Here is a 14,657-nt window from a genome sequence, read left to right as displayed (position 1 = left end):
AATAACTCCAAGTTAAAGCATACGAGTAGGCTTAAACAATTGCTTATCATATCCCATTCAACAATAGATTATTTTTTAAATGTGTCCTCCCTGTAAAAATATGCATAAAAAATCTGACCGTACTTTCAAAGGGACAATTCCCAGGGAGATATGTTGAGGTGGTTGTCATGGCAAGCAAGATAAAGGAGATTGCGAAAACTTACAATCGTCAGAGAAAATCTTATAGCGACCGCAGACTGCAAGTATCTATGGAGAAATGGACTGGGTCAAAGGGACAAGAGAGAGACAAACAAAAGATATCTTACGGACTCAGTGTTATGTTTTATCAATATCTTTGAACAACAACGTTGTAATGCAGCGATGCAAAGAAACACCATATAAAATCTTCTCACTTCAAGGAAATTAGAATGAACAGCAAGCGAACTCGGCCATGTCTTGTTTTTAAGTATGAGCAATTTAGAGCTCAGCATGAAACTTCTTTTTCTCTAAATAACTGATTCTTGTCAGTAAGTGAAAGTACTAACTTATAGTCCACATTGCTTGGTCGATTCTTGTGAAGTAAACAAAACACCAACTAAATCATCAAGAAACACATTTATGATACTTTGAACAACTTCTCATTTTGATAAGAAGTTCAGAGACAAGTCCTGGTGAAAGTCCATTATTATACGTTTCAGACATTTCATCTCAGAAGTCACCGATGTAATTACCAAATGTTGAGCTATTTATAAATGCTTGTAAAGCACTATGTTTCCATGATGCGCAGTGCTTCGGAGTTGCGCTATCTCCGAATCATAGAAACGGCGTCTTCGCACTGAAATCACTGCGCACTGATCAGTGCGAAGCCAGTGCAAATTCGCAGCAAGGAAACAGCGACTGCACAGTGGCTGCGCATAGCTCTCATGCCGTGGAGCCGGATTCTTCGAGGGCCATAAACTAGTACAAAGGTTGTCCTGCTAATCTTGTTTTTTTACTATTCTTCCGATCTTTTTTCACCTAAATTTAATTATGGTCTGCATTCACTAGGATGATGAGGTAATTACTTTCCTGGACTTTGTTATCGATGCCAACACTTTTCGAAAAATAGGTGGCAAGTCCTAAATTAACGTTTAAATAATATATTACTTAAAAATACTTATTAAAAATATATTACTATGTAAAAAGTGTGTTAAGGTTTGTAAAACCTTGTGAATGTGTATTGTAAATAAAAGTATAATGACCACAGAATCATAAAAAGACCGTTTATGACGTTCGGTATCCGTGATCGATTCTATTTCTCCATCAGGCGATTCGATTTATACAAGTTCTCTTCTCTGGCTAATTTGCAGTATTTGCTGAAAACCACTGCGCAGTATGGAAACGTACAATCCCCTCGACTTCGGAGGGGACTGCTTCGCAGTACTGCGCACATGGAAACATAGCGAATGTCAGCTCAGCGTCTGACAAGAGAATAGGTAAAAGTGAATTGATGTAAACATCAGTTCAAATGACTATAAACTAGACCAACATTTGCTGAGAACATCAGTCCAAAATGAACATCAGTGCTTCTGAAAACGAGGGTTAAAACGACCGGGAAAAGCGGCGACTGGCTCGCCATTTTGGCATTAATTTCAGTATTGTTGACACTCTATTAATGTCTAATATACAAACCATATGGTCGTTAGTTCAACGCTCATTCTAGGCAAGGATATGATTACAATTTTAAATTATCTTAGCGGTACCAAAAGCGTAGAGCTGCCGGCAGCAGATTATTAGTAATATTATTAATATTGATTTCATCCGTGCTCTCGTATAATGTTTCAGTAGCCAGACATGATCATGGAGACAACCTTCTAGTACTTGTACTGAATATAATTTCATGAAATACACCAAATACTCGATATCTGAACAGCAAATGCTTTATAACGATAAATTTTATGCAGAGAAATATCTTCAAATATCCGAATATTATAAATGTTCACAAGTGGACAAGGTCTAAGGAAACTCCGGTAAAATGAATGCTTCCAATCGTTTGTTTTATACATTTGTTATACAAATACATTTGCTGACAAATAAAGGGAATAAAGTTTGTATTTTTCATCTCGGTACATGAATTAAACGCTGACAGCGATGGAACTCACATCAAAATGGCAAAGCCAGCCTCCTTTGCACTACAACTATCCCAGTGTCCAATCTCGCCAGTGACGATGTTTTTTGACAACGATTTTGCTTGTTGAGCCAATATTCACTTTCACTATGACACGAGAATGGAGACTTGACACTTAACAACAAGGATGTGGCTCAATAAAACACCCTGTTGTATTATTTGGTACCTATACTACTCGTTAATAAAAACGGCAAAATTGAGTCATGAATTAAGTCAGCACACAATTTAGATTCACTGAGAGACACAAACCTAATATTCAACTAGATAAATCAGGAAAAGGCTTGCTGTAGGCAATTTTTTTGTTACTTTTTTTACCTCCGATGACAAATAATATTGATAAAGATAGGCTACCCAAAATGCTCAGTTAAGTTGGTCGAGCTGAATAACAGTATTATACCAAAGGTATAACACAATTAAGAGCCAAGTCGGAAATATAAAGCGAGTATAATTGTTTCAATATATAAACAAACCTCCTACAGCAGCGACCCTCGAAGTCTTTAATTATCCTAGAAGTCACTGCAAGCAGCACAAAAGAACCGAACTAGAAAGTCGACTTTGCGAGAGCTTCTGTACCAAAGTCATAGTGCAACAAGGAAAAGCAATAAATTGAATAAAGCCTGCATTTGGACCAGCAATTGATGAGATAGTGATCACTAGCTGGAGAGGCGAGTAGCCAGCCAATTAAATGCGTCTATTCTTTAAGCATCAAAGATGATTGGATGGTAAAGCCAATTTCCCAACCTCTCCCATAGAATAAATACAATAACACTAGAGCCATTGACAATCTATTAGCAATATTATGTAAGCGAAAGACCTCCTCATTAGCTTGTCTTACCGTCAGATAACGAAGCAATCACAGCAGATATGAGGATACTCAGCTCTCAGCTAATACACTCAGGTATCTCTGACAGCCGCATGCAAACAACTTCATCTCAACAATCCAACCTAGTGTCGCATGAGAACGATTTTTTTCTACATGGAATTTTGTATCTAACCGGAGCCATATAAAGACGAATTAAACCCACAAAGCAATCAAACGAGTATTGAATTGCTAACACAACTAACTACTAAGGCAAATTCACCTGGTAAAGACTGGCCAGCATACCAATGATATTTATACTAGATCATTGTTTTATGTTGGAGTTGCATGCTCAGTGGCACACCCCACAAATAATATATATAAACAATTGAGGTAATTCGACTCTGTTAAGTTACTTAAGATACGGCAGCTTAGAAAAAGAAATATGGCCAGTGAAAACATGATATTGTTTATAGTGTTTTACGAATGCTCGAAGAAATTGTATGATAGAAAGGAAGGAATTGTATGGCATTTTAACTGCATCAGAACAGGGCCTGAAATAGTTTAGAGTGTATTGAATTAAAATCCCTAGCGAGGATACAAAAGTTGCTCAAAATTCTTGTCTCGTTGTTTGTACAAAATGTTGTTAAAAACTGTTTGGTCAGTCGTCGCTCGTAATTTGCGACTATGGGGGCCGAATTTAAATACAAAATCATGATACATGGACTGATCGTTGAGGACTGCTATCAATCAGTTTGTACCGCGGCGTGCCCTCTCCCCGATGTCTGTTCAGACTTAACCCAAACAAGAACATTGAATCACTCAGATTCATTGTGTTATCTTATCACCAAGTGTCAATGGCTGAGAATCATCCGATTCTTCGTGCTTAGCCTGTGACAGACAACAAAGTGTTGTGACAGAGTACTTGATAAAGAGCCATTTTTCTCATACACAACGAGTTGGCTCTAATAAAAGAACTAATGAAAAATGTGAAAATGAAGAGTTATTTGCCCTTGAATCAGTTAAGTGTGATAAATAAAGCAAGGAAAGATAATTACAGTTTTTGATGGCAATTTGGTGAGAACACAGCGTGAGACAATCAATACTAGAGATAAGAATAGAAATAAAACAACACATATCTACGTATAAAAGGAAAATAATAGACAGCAGTTTGCACGAAGTGATTTTCTGTCCTACTAAATTCAACTGCAGATATATCACACCCTACCGATAAGCTAACTTACCATCAACTAACTGTAGAGGGTTAGTAGTTAGACCAGAATTGTCACAGCAAGTAAATCATAAACCATCAGTCTTGCATGAGGATTATAAGAGATTTATGTGATCTCTCTAGCCTAGATCACGCAGTAATAAATCCACACGGACCACAATGAAACCGCAGTAATGGTTTTATACTTATCTGTTAGTTGATGCTTTCATATTATCGACTCAACCAGTGCAACCTCTCACTGACTATATGTGACATTTACATTAGGAAAAATAAATGTTCAAGGACAAACCAAACATATTGTATCTAGTACCATTTGATTATCGACAATTGAAATCTGAGAATTCATATTATGTACACCTACACAACTATGTGCCCAGAAAGTTGCTGTATTTTTCATACTTCCTGATATGATTAGATTTACAAAAGCTTAACAATTACTCTTAGAAGGTTAACAGATTCCGATGACTTACTAGTTCGCAGATAAAACCTTTCCCTATTAGCTCCTCCTGAGCATACAACAATGTCAACCTTAGATATATGCTAATATCCGTAAAAAATGCTTGGACTTGACAGCTGACGCGCCTCTGATGAAGGTTGTAGTATCAAACATCAAAAGTTTTGAACATGCACTAAATAGTAAACAGAGAAGTCTTGAAAATAAACAGCTTCGTTAGTGCGAGGCCCAGTTTACGATGGTTTTATAGATCAGCAACAATCTGATGCCACGAGAATATATAATTCCTTTTAGTAGAGGTGGAATCATGTAGGTAACGCAAATTTATAAACTGACCTGGTCAGGGACCTCATCCATAGGCTCAGACATCTTCATCTCGTTGACCACAATAGGGGCACTGTCAGCTTCTACCTCAGACTCGGCCCCATCCTCTTGATCAGAATTAGGGGCTGTATCATGCATTGCCCGTTCCTCTGCACCTGCATCAGCAAAGTTACATCTATCTAGCTTACAATTGATTACAGGTGACATGACACAAAGTTCCTGGAAATTTGCCACTCCAAATATTCTCGAGGTTATGCAATTTAAAATGACGTGACATTGGAATAAATGGGAATAGACAGTGTGAAGAGCGTGTCAATGATAGTGAATGCATCAAAAACCCACGAGATGCAAAATATTGCTCATATCTGACCTTCACTTAACCTCTGCATAAAAACAGTAATAAATATATGTTCCATGAGTGGAAGTGTAATGCTGATAGCTATCTCTTACCAAACCGTAATTTTTACTCAATGCATGCCAATTATCATCTTGTGCCTAAAACCCCCTCCCCAACAGTGTTTTTGTTCCTTAGGCTATCTATGAAAATGCAGCTGATTGAAGAATTGGCTATGGTAAGAGTTACAATAGCAGCCATGTGAGATGCTCGAGAATACTTTCCAAAGAGATAATAGGAGCCATTAAAACAGCATTTAAGCACTTTTGTGAACCAGTATGCAAAATGTAGGAAACAGCCAGCTAGCGTTGACACATGAAATATGATGAGCAGCTGACAGCTCATTTATTTTTTATTAAAATGTTAGCAGAACTGTACAACATCAACTATCCTAACATTTGCTTTAACAAGGTTAGTTTAATCGAGGTTCAAGCATGTGAAAGCTGATATCTATAAAAAAACTACATTACAAGACGTAACCAAATTACAAAATGTGCTATGTGACTTTATCAGTTGTACATCACAGCTGATTTACAAGCAAACACCGACACTGAATGCATATTTTACCGCTCTAGTATAACTGCAACAGCCTGTTCTATGGCTATTCATGACTATTGATGGCAGAACACATTTTTCAGAGACTTATAGTATCTGAGCTGATACATAAGAACATCCATCAAAGGAGTTCATTATGACTGAAGGGACAAAATTAGGTTCAACGTGACATTTTCATTCACAAAACTATTTGCAAACAAAGAGAGAACATGTGCACCACAAACAGTACCATATGCACAGTAAGCTGAACGCTGAAGAGAGATGCAACGGTATAGGATAGATCTGAAGTCGATTAGGTGCAACCCAGATTGTACGAATAAAAGTTAACTTAGTAAGCCTTTGCTATACTTGATGTTGAGTAACCTTAGAGGACGCGTGACAACTGTAGTCTACATTATTAATAAATAATGACTCAGGTGACAACACCTTCATTTTAATCGGGAATAATTTCCTCTTGAAACATTTATAAGCGTTTGCCATGTCGGCACATAAGCTGAAGCATAGGTCAATGAGAAACGTAAAGTTTTACCATGATAGCTATTTAGTCAACTACCTAACAGGCTAACCAACAAATTCCATGCTATGAGCAATGGAATATCACCACATCATTTTCGTCATCTATGGCTTTTGTACAACTTTATTTATGAAAGCCTAATTAATATTAGTCATGAATTATATACTCCCTACGAATACTATGAATACTCCCACTGCCAGTATAATTGTGGGTGTGTGGCAACTGAGTCTAATATTTTAAATAAGCCCTCCTATGGTAATGATTTTTCGTATGTACATTGTATATGTTGTATTGTATCTTTACTGATAAATTGACAGGTTATTAGTTGCTCTGGGATGTTCTTAAAATACTTGAATAGGATCATACTAGCTGTGCTACACAGTGTTGCTAAGGTATAAAAACAGCTTATAAACAATGAGAGGTAATGAGAGTTGCCTACCATTTTTTATTAGCCTGGCACATTGCCAATGAATAATTTGAGTAAGCTCACTAATAAAAGCTACCGCTTCTCATGAAGTTACGCCATCACTTTGCGCCGTGATGGAAAGTGGTAGCATATTTGCTCCCATATAGCGACATATATCACCTAGTGAATCCATCAAGCTCATGTGACTGAGTTGGTAAGGCATAGGACTGGCAAACCGGATAGTCCGAGGTCAAATCTTCTACGATATGGATTCTTTATTTCAAGATTTTAATAGCTAGATAATAGATGGACATATACAACGACGGACGACCAACATTGAGAAATATATATATATAGATAGGCACTTTTCGTTTTCCCGGGCCATTTAAAATAAGACTAAATAATGATAGCATTTTAAAAGCTGTAAACCAAGTCAGACTTTATCACTATGTTGTCATGACGCGGTTAATCCCAAAGTTTGCGCTATCCGCTTGATTGAAACAGAGAAATCCCTAGGTTCAATCAAGTTTTGTTCCTGGCAAATTTTTACCACGTTTCATGCTTGCAACAGATGGAAATGGCTCTTGGGAATGAAGCGTAAGAACATGCCACGCAAACCATTTCAATCTAAACATTTCCACACTTCAGTCGTAATTATTTCGATTTGTGAAGTTTTGAATTCGGCACTTAGACCTCTAATGTAGAAATCCTTATTTTCTAACAAAGAGCTTGCATTAAACAGCATTACGCGAATATCCATTGAAGCACTCATCACGCGGTAACTAAAATGATCTCAAACATAGTGATAGATGCATGACTGCGGTTGATACTGGAGGTTTGCTCTGCTAATGTTTAAAAATAACAACATAACATCAGCTTGACTGGCTACAATATATTTTTCAAACAAATTATAAACATGTCGGTATGTAGTAAAATCCATCACCAGTAAATATGTTATTTACCAAACTTCGTGTAAACTGGTAAACGGTATACAGTACATTGGTTCTCGAACGCTTCGGTTTTCGACTAAATCGGTTGTTGACCAAAAAAATTGAGATTTGTTCGTTTCGGATCTCATAAATTCGGTTCTCGACCAAACCGGAGCATGCGAATTAGAATTAAATGTTTGGAACAGCGCCGGAAACAGCATGGAAACATTTGTTAACAAAGAGAGAAGCAAGTTACACTTCATAAATTCTTTACAAAAAGGAAGGAACCATCTGAGATGACGTCCCTCTATCAAAGATATTTGCTAGGGAGACAACTCCCCCAGTCGAGTTACTCTAAATTGTTTTGGAGGAAGATTATCCTTCAAATATGTGAAGTAAGCGTGCTATTGCTGTTTATATTTTCTTTTTCACACAATTTTTGATGTAAATGATTTGTTGTATTCTTTGCTGTTTCATTATGAATTTCTGCAATTTTTGGTATTGTATCTTAACCTAGAATGTTTTCGATGTTTTAAGAGCAAAGCATACGAAATGTTTACTTTTTGTTTTCTGTTTTCATCATCATCGATAGAACATCTTTTATTAAAAATAAACACGATCTATATCTACCCACTTTTATTTATAGTATGTAGTATACAGTATAGTTTATGGCGCAATGTTTAAAAATATTTTACCGAAGTTGTTTTCTTGGCTTGGAATGGATTAAAATTTACATACATTAATTATAATGGGAATAATTGTTTCGGATCTCGAAAAACTTGGTTTTTGAACAACCTTTTGGAACGGATCATGTTCAAGAACTGAGGTTCCGCTGTACTACTAATTGAAATAGTTGCTTTAAACTATTTAGTTGTGTCAGTTGGCTTTTCGCCAAATGCCTTGCTGTTTTGGATAATACTATGTAGGCCTATACTCCACAACAAAACTTCTTTTAAGATTTCTAAGAACAGAACTTACTAGAATGTATTACTTATTACTTCTACTTTATTTTTATCTGGATATTTGAATCAATGTCTTAGAGCGATACAAGTGCCTTAATTTAATAAATGCCTACAAACAAAAAACTTACCAAAGAAACTGATCTTTCACTTGCAGTCATTCTGAAAGTTTTAGTAGCAGATTGATGGACTATTTTTAATGAGTAACAATACATTTTAGAGCGATTATGACTTGAATAAAATGATGCAACTGCCGATAATAAAACTAACAATAATGCTGATGACGCTCGCATTTAGCTAAAATGTAGGTTTTGTACTGCAAACAGTGTTGAGATAAATAGAGGTAGAAAATAGCAAAGCATTAATATGTTCAACAACTGACAACATGCGCAGTAATACAAAATCTAGAGTATCTTACTACTCCATCCTACTATACCATGAAGATGATCAGTTAATTAATGTTACAGACTCAACAAGTGATTCGTCAAAGTGATAAAATAAATAACACAATATAAAAAAATATTAATATCCTAAAGAATCCCGGATCGAGCTTGTAAGTCGTGTCCATAAAGCATGTTTACTAATATTCGCTACTATTTGTTTATTTTTGCCAGAGCCTTTATACTTAGTACACTAAATATAAACCTAAAAAGCTTAATCAAACTTAAAAATTAATCTAACACATTTGTGTCGAGTAAACTGCAATCTACAGCTTTTCAAAAGCTAATTTTTCTGGTTTTCGAAGAATAACGTATGCGAATAACGTGTAACACTTGCACTATGTTTGAAAACTTGAGGAAAAATCTATTGAGTAAAACAGCCAGTCAAAAGTACTTTCACATAAGGTAAAAGCATTACGCTGCAAGTGTTTAAGATTTGCCATTCCTAAAGCGACTTGGTAGTGACAGCGAAGAGAAACTTCAAGCTATATAACTTATGAGGTCTCAATTACTACGTTTTTACTAGCCAGCAGTGCCAAACTATATAGGAGATTGATGATCCTACTTACTATTCCATTGCATTGTGTGACTTACAGACAAATGGGACTATAAGCAAAACGTAAACCTAATAGAAAAAATACAGTATAAATTATATATAGAAACCAACATGGATAACAATTTGCAAGTGAAGTATACTAAATATAAAGTGATTAAAGAAATCATCTAAAACTAAGTTATAGTGTTCGATGTTTCATTTTTCTCCTATCTTCATAACTTACTTTCCATCGATGAGCTGGTGACGCTAGAGCAATGCTTGTCTAAAGACCATCACGCACACAAAGCAAGCTTGCCAAGAACATTTGTAACACAATCGCAGCGAATGAGTTCCATGCTATTACGTTAAAGGTTCAAGGTCATTTATGAATACATAGCTTGAGGAAAGTCATGCATTAATCGTCTAGTTTCAATTAGGATGTCTTGTGAATAATGTTAATCATTGAATCGCTTTTTCAGCGTCATTGGTTTAAAAAGGTGTCGTTTCTCGAGTACTTGAAGTTTCAAGTATAAACTTCGTAATGTGGTTATTTCAAAGGTTTGAAATACTTAATCCTTCCAGTGTTTGAATAACAGTAGTAGTTTATTGGTTACTTGAGATCAGACTGATGAGTACAGAATGTGATTTCATTTATATAGCAATTTGTTTGCTTTATAGCTAGAAAAAGCATAAGTATCAAAAAGCTATATGTCATATATATCATATTTATCATATGAATGATAAAATATATCCTTTAGCTTTTCAACAATTGAATATTGATTTATTTGCTTTCAAGTAGCTCAACACCTTCTGACTAAGCTAAACTCGTGTATTAGGTCTGTCTGTTTCGTGTAGATCTGCGAGGGTTGTGTGCTCCATATTCATCTCCGTCTGGGAGTCTGTAATTGCGTCTCTGACTTCTTTGGGTAGGGGGTATAGGTTGTGGTACAACTGGATCTGGTACAGCTGGATGTGGTACAGGTACTGATGGTTGAGGCTCCTTGGACATTTTATGTTTCTCACCAGGGTTACCATCTTCATCGGTAGAGTATCTTCTTGGTAACTGCTCCACATGTCGTCTCCAGGTAGGCCCTCTTGGAACAACGTTCACATTCATACTGCGAGTTCCATAGAGTTTGGTAACTATAGCCGGAACCCATTTAGGCTGTCCTACTTGTCTTGGTCCATAATAGCGTGCATAGCAAGCATATCCTACTGAGTAAGCCTATATGTGTCTTTTTGCTGCTATCTTGCGAGATTGATCTGTAGATTGGTTTGCCTAGTTTGGCACTCTTGACTGGTCTTGTTGTGCCAAGTGAGCTGGAGATGGACGTGGGGTGTCAATCTTGCATCTGATCTGTCTTCCATTTAGTAGTTGGCTTGGTGAGAATCTAGTTGGTAGCAGTGTTCTCCTGTATTGCATTAGGAACTGTTGTAGAGCTGCTTTTGGTGAATGTTCAGATTTCTTTAATGCTTGCTTGAATGTCTGTACTAGTCTTTCTGCTGCTCCATTGGTTGCTGGATGATAAGATGCTCCTGTTAAGTGAACTATACCTCGCTCCCTACACCAAGTTTGGAATTCCTCTGAAGTGAAGCTAGCAGCGTCGTCAGTCACTATTGTGTGTGGGTATCCAACGTGAGCAAATTCTTCTGCTAATATGTCAGTTGTTGCTTTGGTAGACGTTGAAGAGGTCTTGCGAATAGATGGGTACTTGGAATATGCACCGATCATTACTAGCCAGTTGCTCCCCATGAAATTTACAGCATGATCCAATTGAAGTCAGCTCCATAGCTTTTCAGGAAGCATCCATGGGTGAATTGCCTACTTTTGTGGTAGGCGTTGATGTTCTTCTCATGATGTACATTGTCGGCAGGTATTTTTTATGTCAGAATCAATTCTTGGCTAGTAGACTGCTGTACGAGCCAGTTTCTTCATTCTCTCCATTCCAGTGTCCAATATACAGAATCTGGAGAACTTGCTTTTGAAGGCTCCAAAGAATGATCAATTTGACTCCATATAATATGCATACTCCATATAATATGCATATGCATGTTACTGACAGCGAGTCTGCCATCTTCTTGTATGCTGCTCTTATTGTCTCCTTGTTATAAGGCCATTCTTCTGTAGTGTAATTCATCACTGCTGCTAGAACTGGGTCTTTGAAAGTCTCTGGAGATACTATTCCTATACTATTATATTTCTATATATTAGTAGGATTGAGCTGACGGCTGATGGTGTGAATGGTGCATACAATATCGGCATCTTCTTTATCTTTCATCTTGTCAAATTCCTCATCTGGTCCTACTGGTAATCTACTGAGTGCATTAGCGTTTTGCTGCTGTTTGCCATATCTATGTTCTATGGTATAGTTGTATTGGTTGAGTAGTAATGCCCATCTAGACAATCGATTGGCTGCTAGTGCTGGAACTCCCTTTGTTGATCCATAAAAGGCTAGAAGAGGCTTATCATCTGTGACTAGAATAAATCGTCTACCATATAGAAAATGGTGAAATCTCTTTAGAGCAAATATGATAGTGCCTCTTTTGAACTTGTCCATACTTCTTTTGCGTGTTGCTTAGGGTCTTTGAGATGTTGGAAATTGGTCTCTCTTTACCATCAGCATACTGGTGAAATAGTGCAGCTCCTATTCCGGTTTTTGAAGCATCACAGGAGATTCCGATTTCTAATTCTAGATCAAAATGGGTTAACACTTGGTCTGTTGAAAGCATCTCTTTAATCTTGTTAAAACTTGTCTGTTGCTGTGGGCCCCAACTCCATTTTTCATCTTTTCGAGTCCATCTGTGTAGTGCCTCTATTATTGTTGATGAGTTAGTTAGAAATCTGCTGTAGAACTGTGTATATCCTATGAAAGATCATAGCTCTGGCTCATTAGTAGGTGGTGGCATCTGCATGACTGCTTCTGCTTTCCCTCCTTTAGTTATTTCATTAGGAGTGAGCTTGTGTCCCAGATATTCAACTGTAGGTTGTGCAAAACAACATTTCTCCAACTTGCGCCTCAGTCCATTGTCAGATAGCTTCTGTAGTAGTTTTCTTAGATTCTGTAGATGGCTGTTAGCATCAGATCCACTGACCAAAATGTCATCCAGGTAGACTGCAACTCTTGGTACATCTTTTGGGAGTTGTTCCATAATTTCTTGAAAATGACCTGGTGCTGAACTAATGCCAAAAAAGGGTTTTTTTTTGTATCAGAACTCCTTTATGTGTAGATAATGCTAGCTTTTTTGGCTCTCTGGTTTTAAGGTTATTTGGATATATGCATCTGCTAAGTCTATTTTTCTGTAGCCATATCCTTCTTCTAGTCTTTGAATTATGTTATCTGGGAGGGGAATGAGTTATCTGTGGATCTTCAATTGTTAGTTAAATTTCTTGGAGTAGTCTCCACATACTCTAATGTCTGCGGAGTTGTGTCTTGGTAGCTTCTGATTTCTGACTGGTACCACCGGTGTGCCATAATCATTAAATTGTGCTGGCTACCAAATTCCTTTGGCTATTCCTGCATCATAAGCTCTATTTAAGTCAAATATTACAAATGGTATTGGTCGCGCTCTGCAAAACTTTGGTTGTAGCTGTAGCTTTGAAGTTTATCTCCAGTTGGCAGTATTTGAGACATTCAAGTTTGTTCTTGAAAAGGTCAGAAAATTCTTCATATAGTTGTTTGCGATTTTTCTGTAATGATGTGTCTGGCTTGTCTGTGGTGATTGTAGAAATTGTGTTCTCTCTTGTTTTGTCATCAATGGAGATTTCTAATTGCTTGATAACTGTTCTTCCTAGTAGATTGAGGTCTTAGACAGTGCTTACTACAAACTGTAGACTTTTCTGTTCCTTTAGAGGTAGTTTGGTTCCAATGTTACATTGTCCTGTAGTCTTTATCATGTGTAGTGAAGCCGATTTGTAGTCCACTTGTGTAGGTTGAAGGTCAGGTTTTCTTAGCTGTTCTGCAAATCTGTTGAGTTACGAAGTTGGTACAGGCTCCTGTGTCAAGTTCCATGGTGAAAGTTTGTCCTTGTAGTTTTATTTCCTCATGTAATCTTGGTACTGAATTAGGGAAAGGCTTTGTCATGTGTAGAGTTTCAATTATTTTCACTGGTTATGAAGTTGTCTTTTTTTAATACATGCTGGCTTAATATGTCCAATTTTGTAACAAAAATTGCAAGTTACGGATTTGAACCGGCAGTTTCCTGGCAGGTGTCCAACTTTATCACATCTGTAGCATGGCTTCTTTTGTAATGATCTAGTTTCTTCCTGTCTGTTGTGCTGTTGTGTTGATGGTGCATAGCTCTTCTTCTGGGTCAAAACTTTGTTCAGTCTTGGCTGCTTTCGATAAACAGTTTCCTTGGCAACTTGGGCTGCTTCTTTTGTCTCCTGAGCTATTTGAATGGCTTTATTAAAAGTTAGTTTCCCATCTTGGACTTAAAAAATGATTTTAGTCCTGCCTCATTGTTGACAGAACATGTGCATCTTGTTCTCAGCGCTTCATTTAATGGATCTATGATGTCTGAGAAAGCACAAGTTGTAGCATCTTGGCGTATTCTTGCTGCAAGTTCTGGAACTGTCTCTCCTGGTTTGTGCTGCCTATCACTCCAATATCGGTAGCGTTTTCTTACTATGAGTCGTGCTGGGTCAAATTTTTCTTTTAAAAACTTAATTATTTCATCCATGTTTAAATCATTGATAGCTTTAGGTGTACCTAGCTGTGCTGCCATGTTGCTTAGTTGTTTATATAGTGCTGGGCGTTGATTGGTTATAATAACCCTGCCGCCTTCTCAGGTGAAATTGAATTAGCTTCAATGAAGGTGTTGAATCTGTCTATGTAGTGTGTTCGTAACTCTGTTGTTGGATTAAATTCATGAAATTTTGGTACAGATGATGTCGATGTTTTCTTCCCCTTAGCATCTTTCAGAATTAGTTCTATTAATTTTCTATTTTTGTTCAGCTGTTTTTGTCTAGCT

The 14,657-nt window shown here is 37.0% G+C and overlaps 1 protein-coding gene across 2 annotated transcripts in view; it reads right to left on the bottom strand.

Moving 5' to 3' along the window:
* LOC137405603 (F-box/WD repeat-containing protein 7-like) overlaps nt 1–9,988 on the bottom strand; it is a 34,832-nt gene extending 24,844 nt beyond the window's left edge. The window contains exons 1-2 of one of the 2 annotated variants that reach the window (XM_068091919.1): nt 9,931–9,988; nt 4,967–5,109 (exon numbers count right to left, since the gene is read on the bottom strand). In XM_068091919.1, the coding sequence (XP_067948020.1) occupies nt 4,967–5,109; nt 9,931–9,937 (150 nt within the window). In that variant the 5' untranslated portion in view covers nt 9,938–9,988. Of the gene's footprint in view, nt 1–2,616; nt 2,638–4,966; nt 5,110–9,930 lie in introns of those variants that run through there. The other variant, XM_068091920.1, reaches the window with a different exon arrangement.
* Nucleotides 9,989–14,657: the final 4,669 nt, after the last annotated feature.

This window comes from Watersipora subatra, chromosome 10, assembly GCF_963576615.1.
Source record: "Watersipora subatra chromosome 10, tzWatSuba1.1, whole genome shotgun sequence".
NCBI lineage: Eukaryota > Metazoa > Bryozoa > Gymnolaemata > Cheilostomatida > Watersiporidae > Watersipora > Watersipora subatra.
This window is presented reverse-complemented; position numbering and strand designations above follow the sequence as displayed.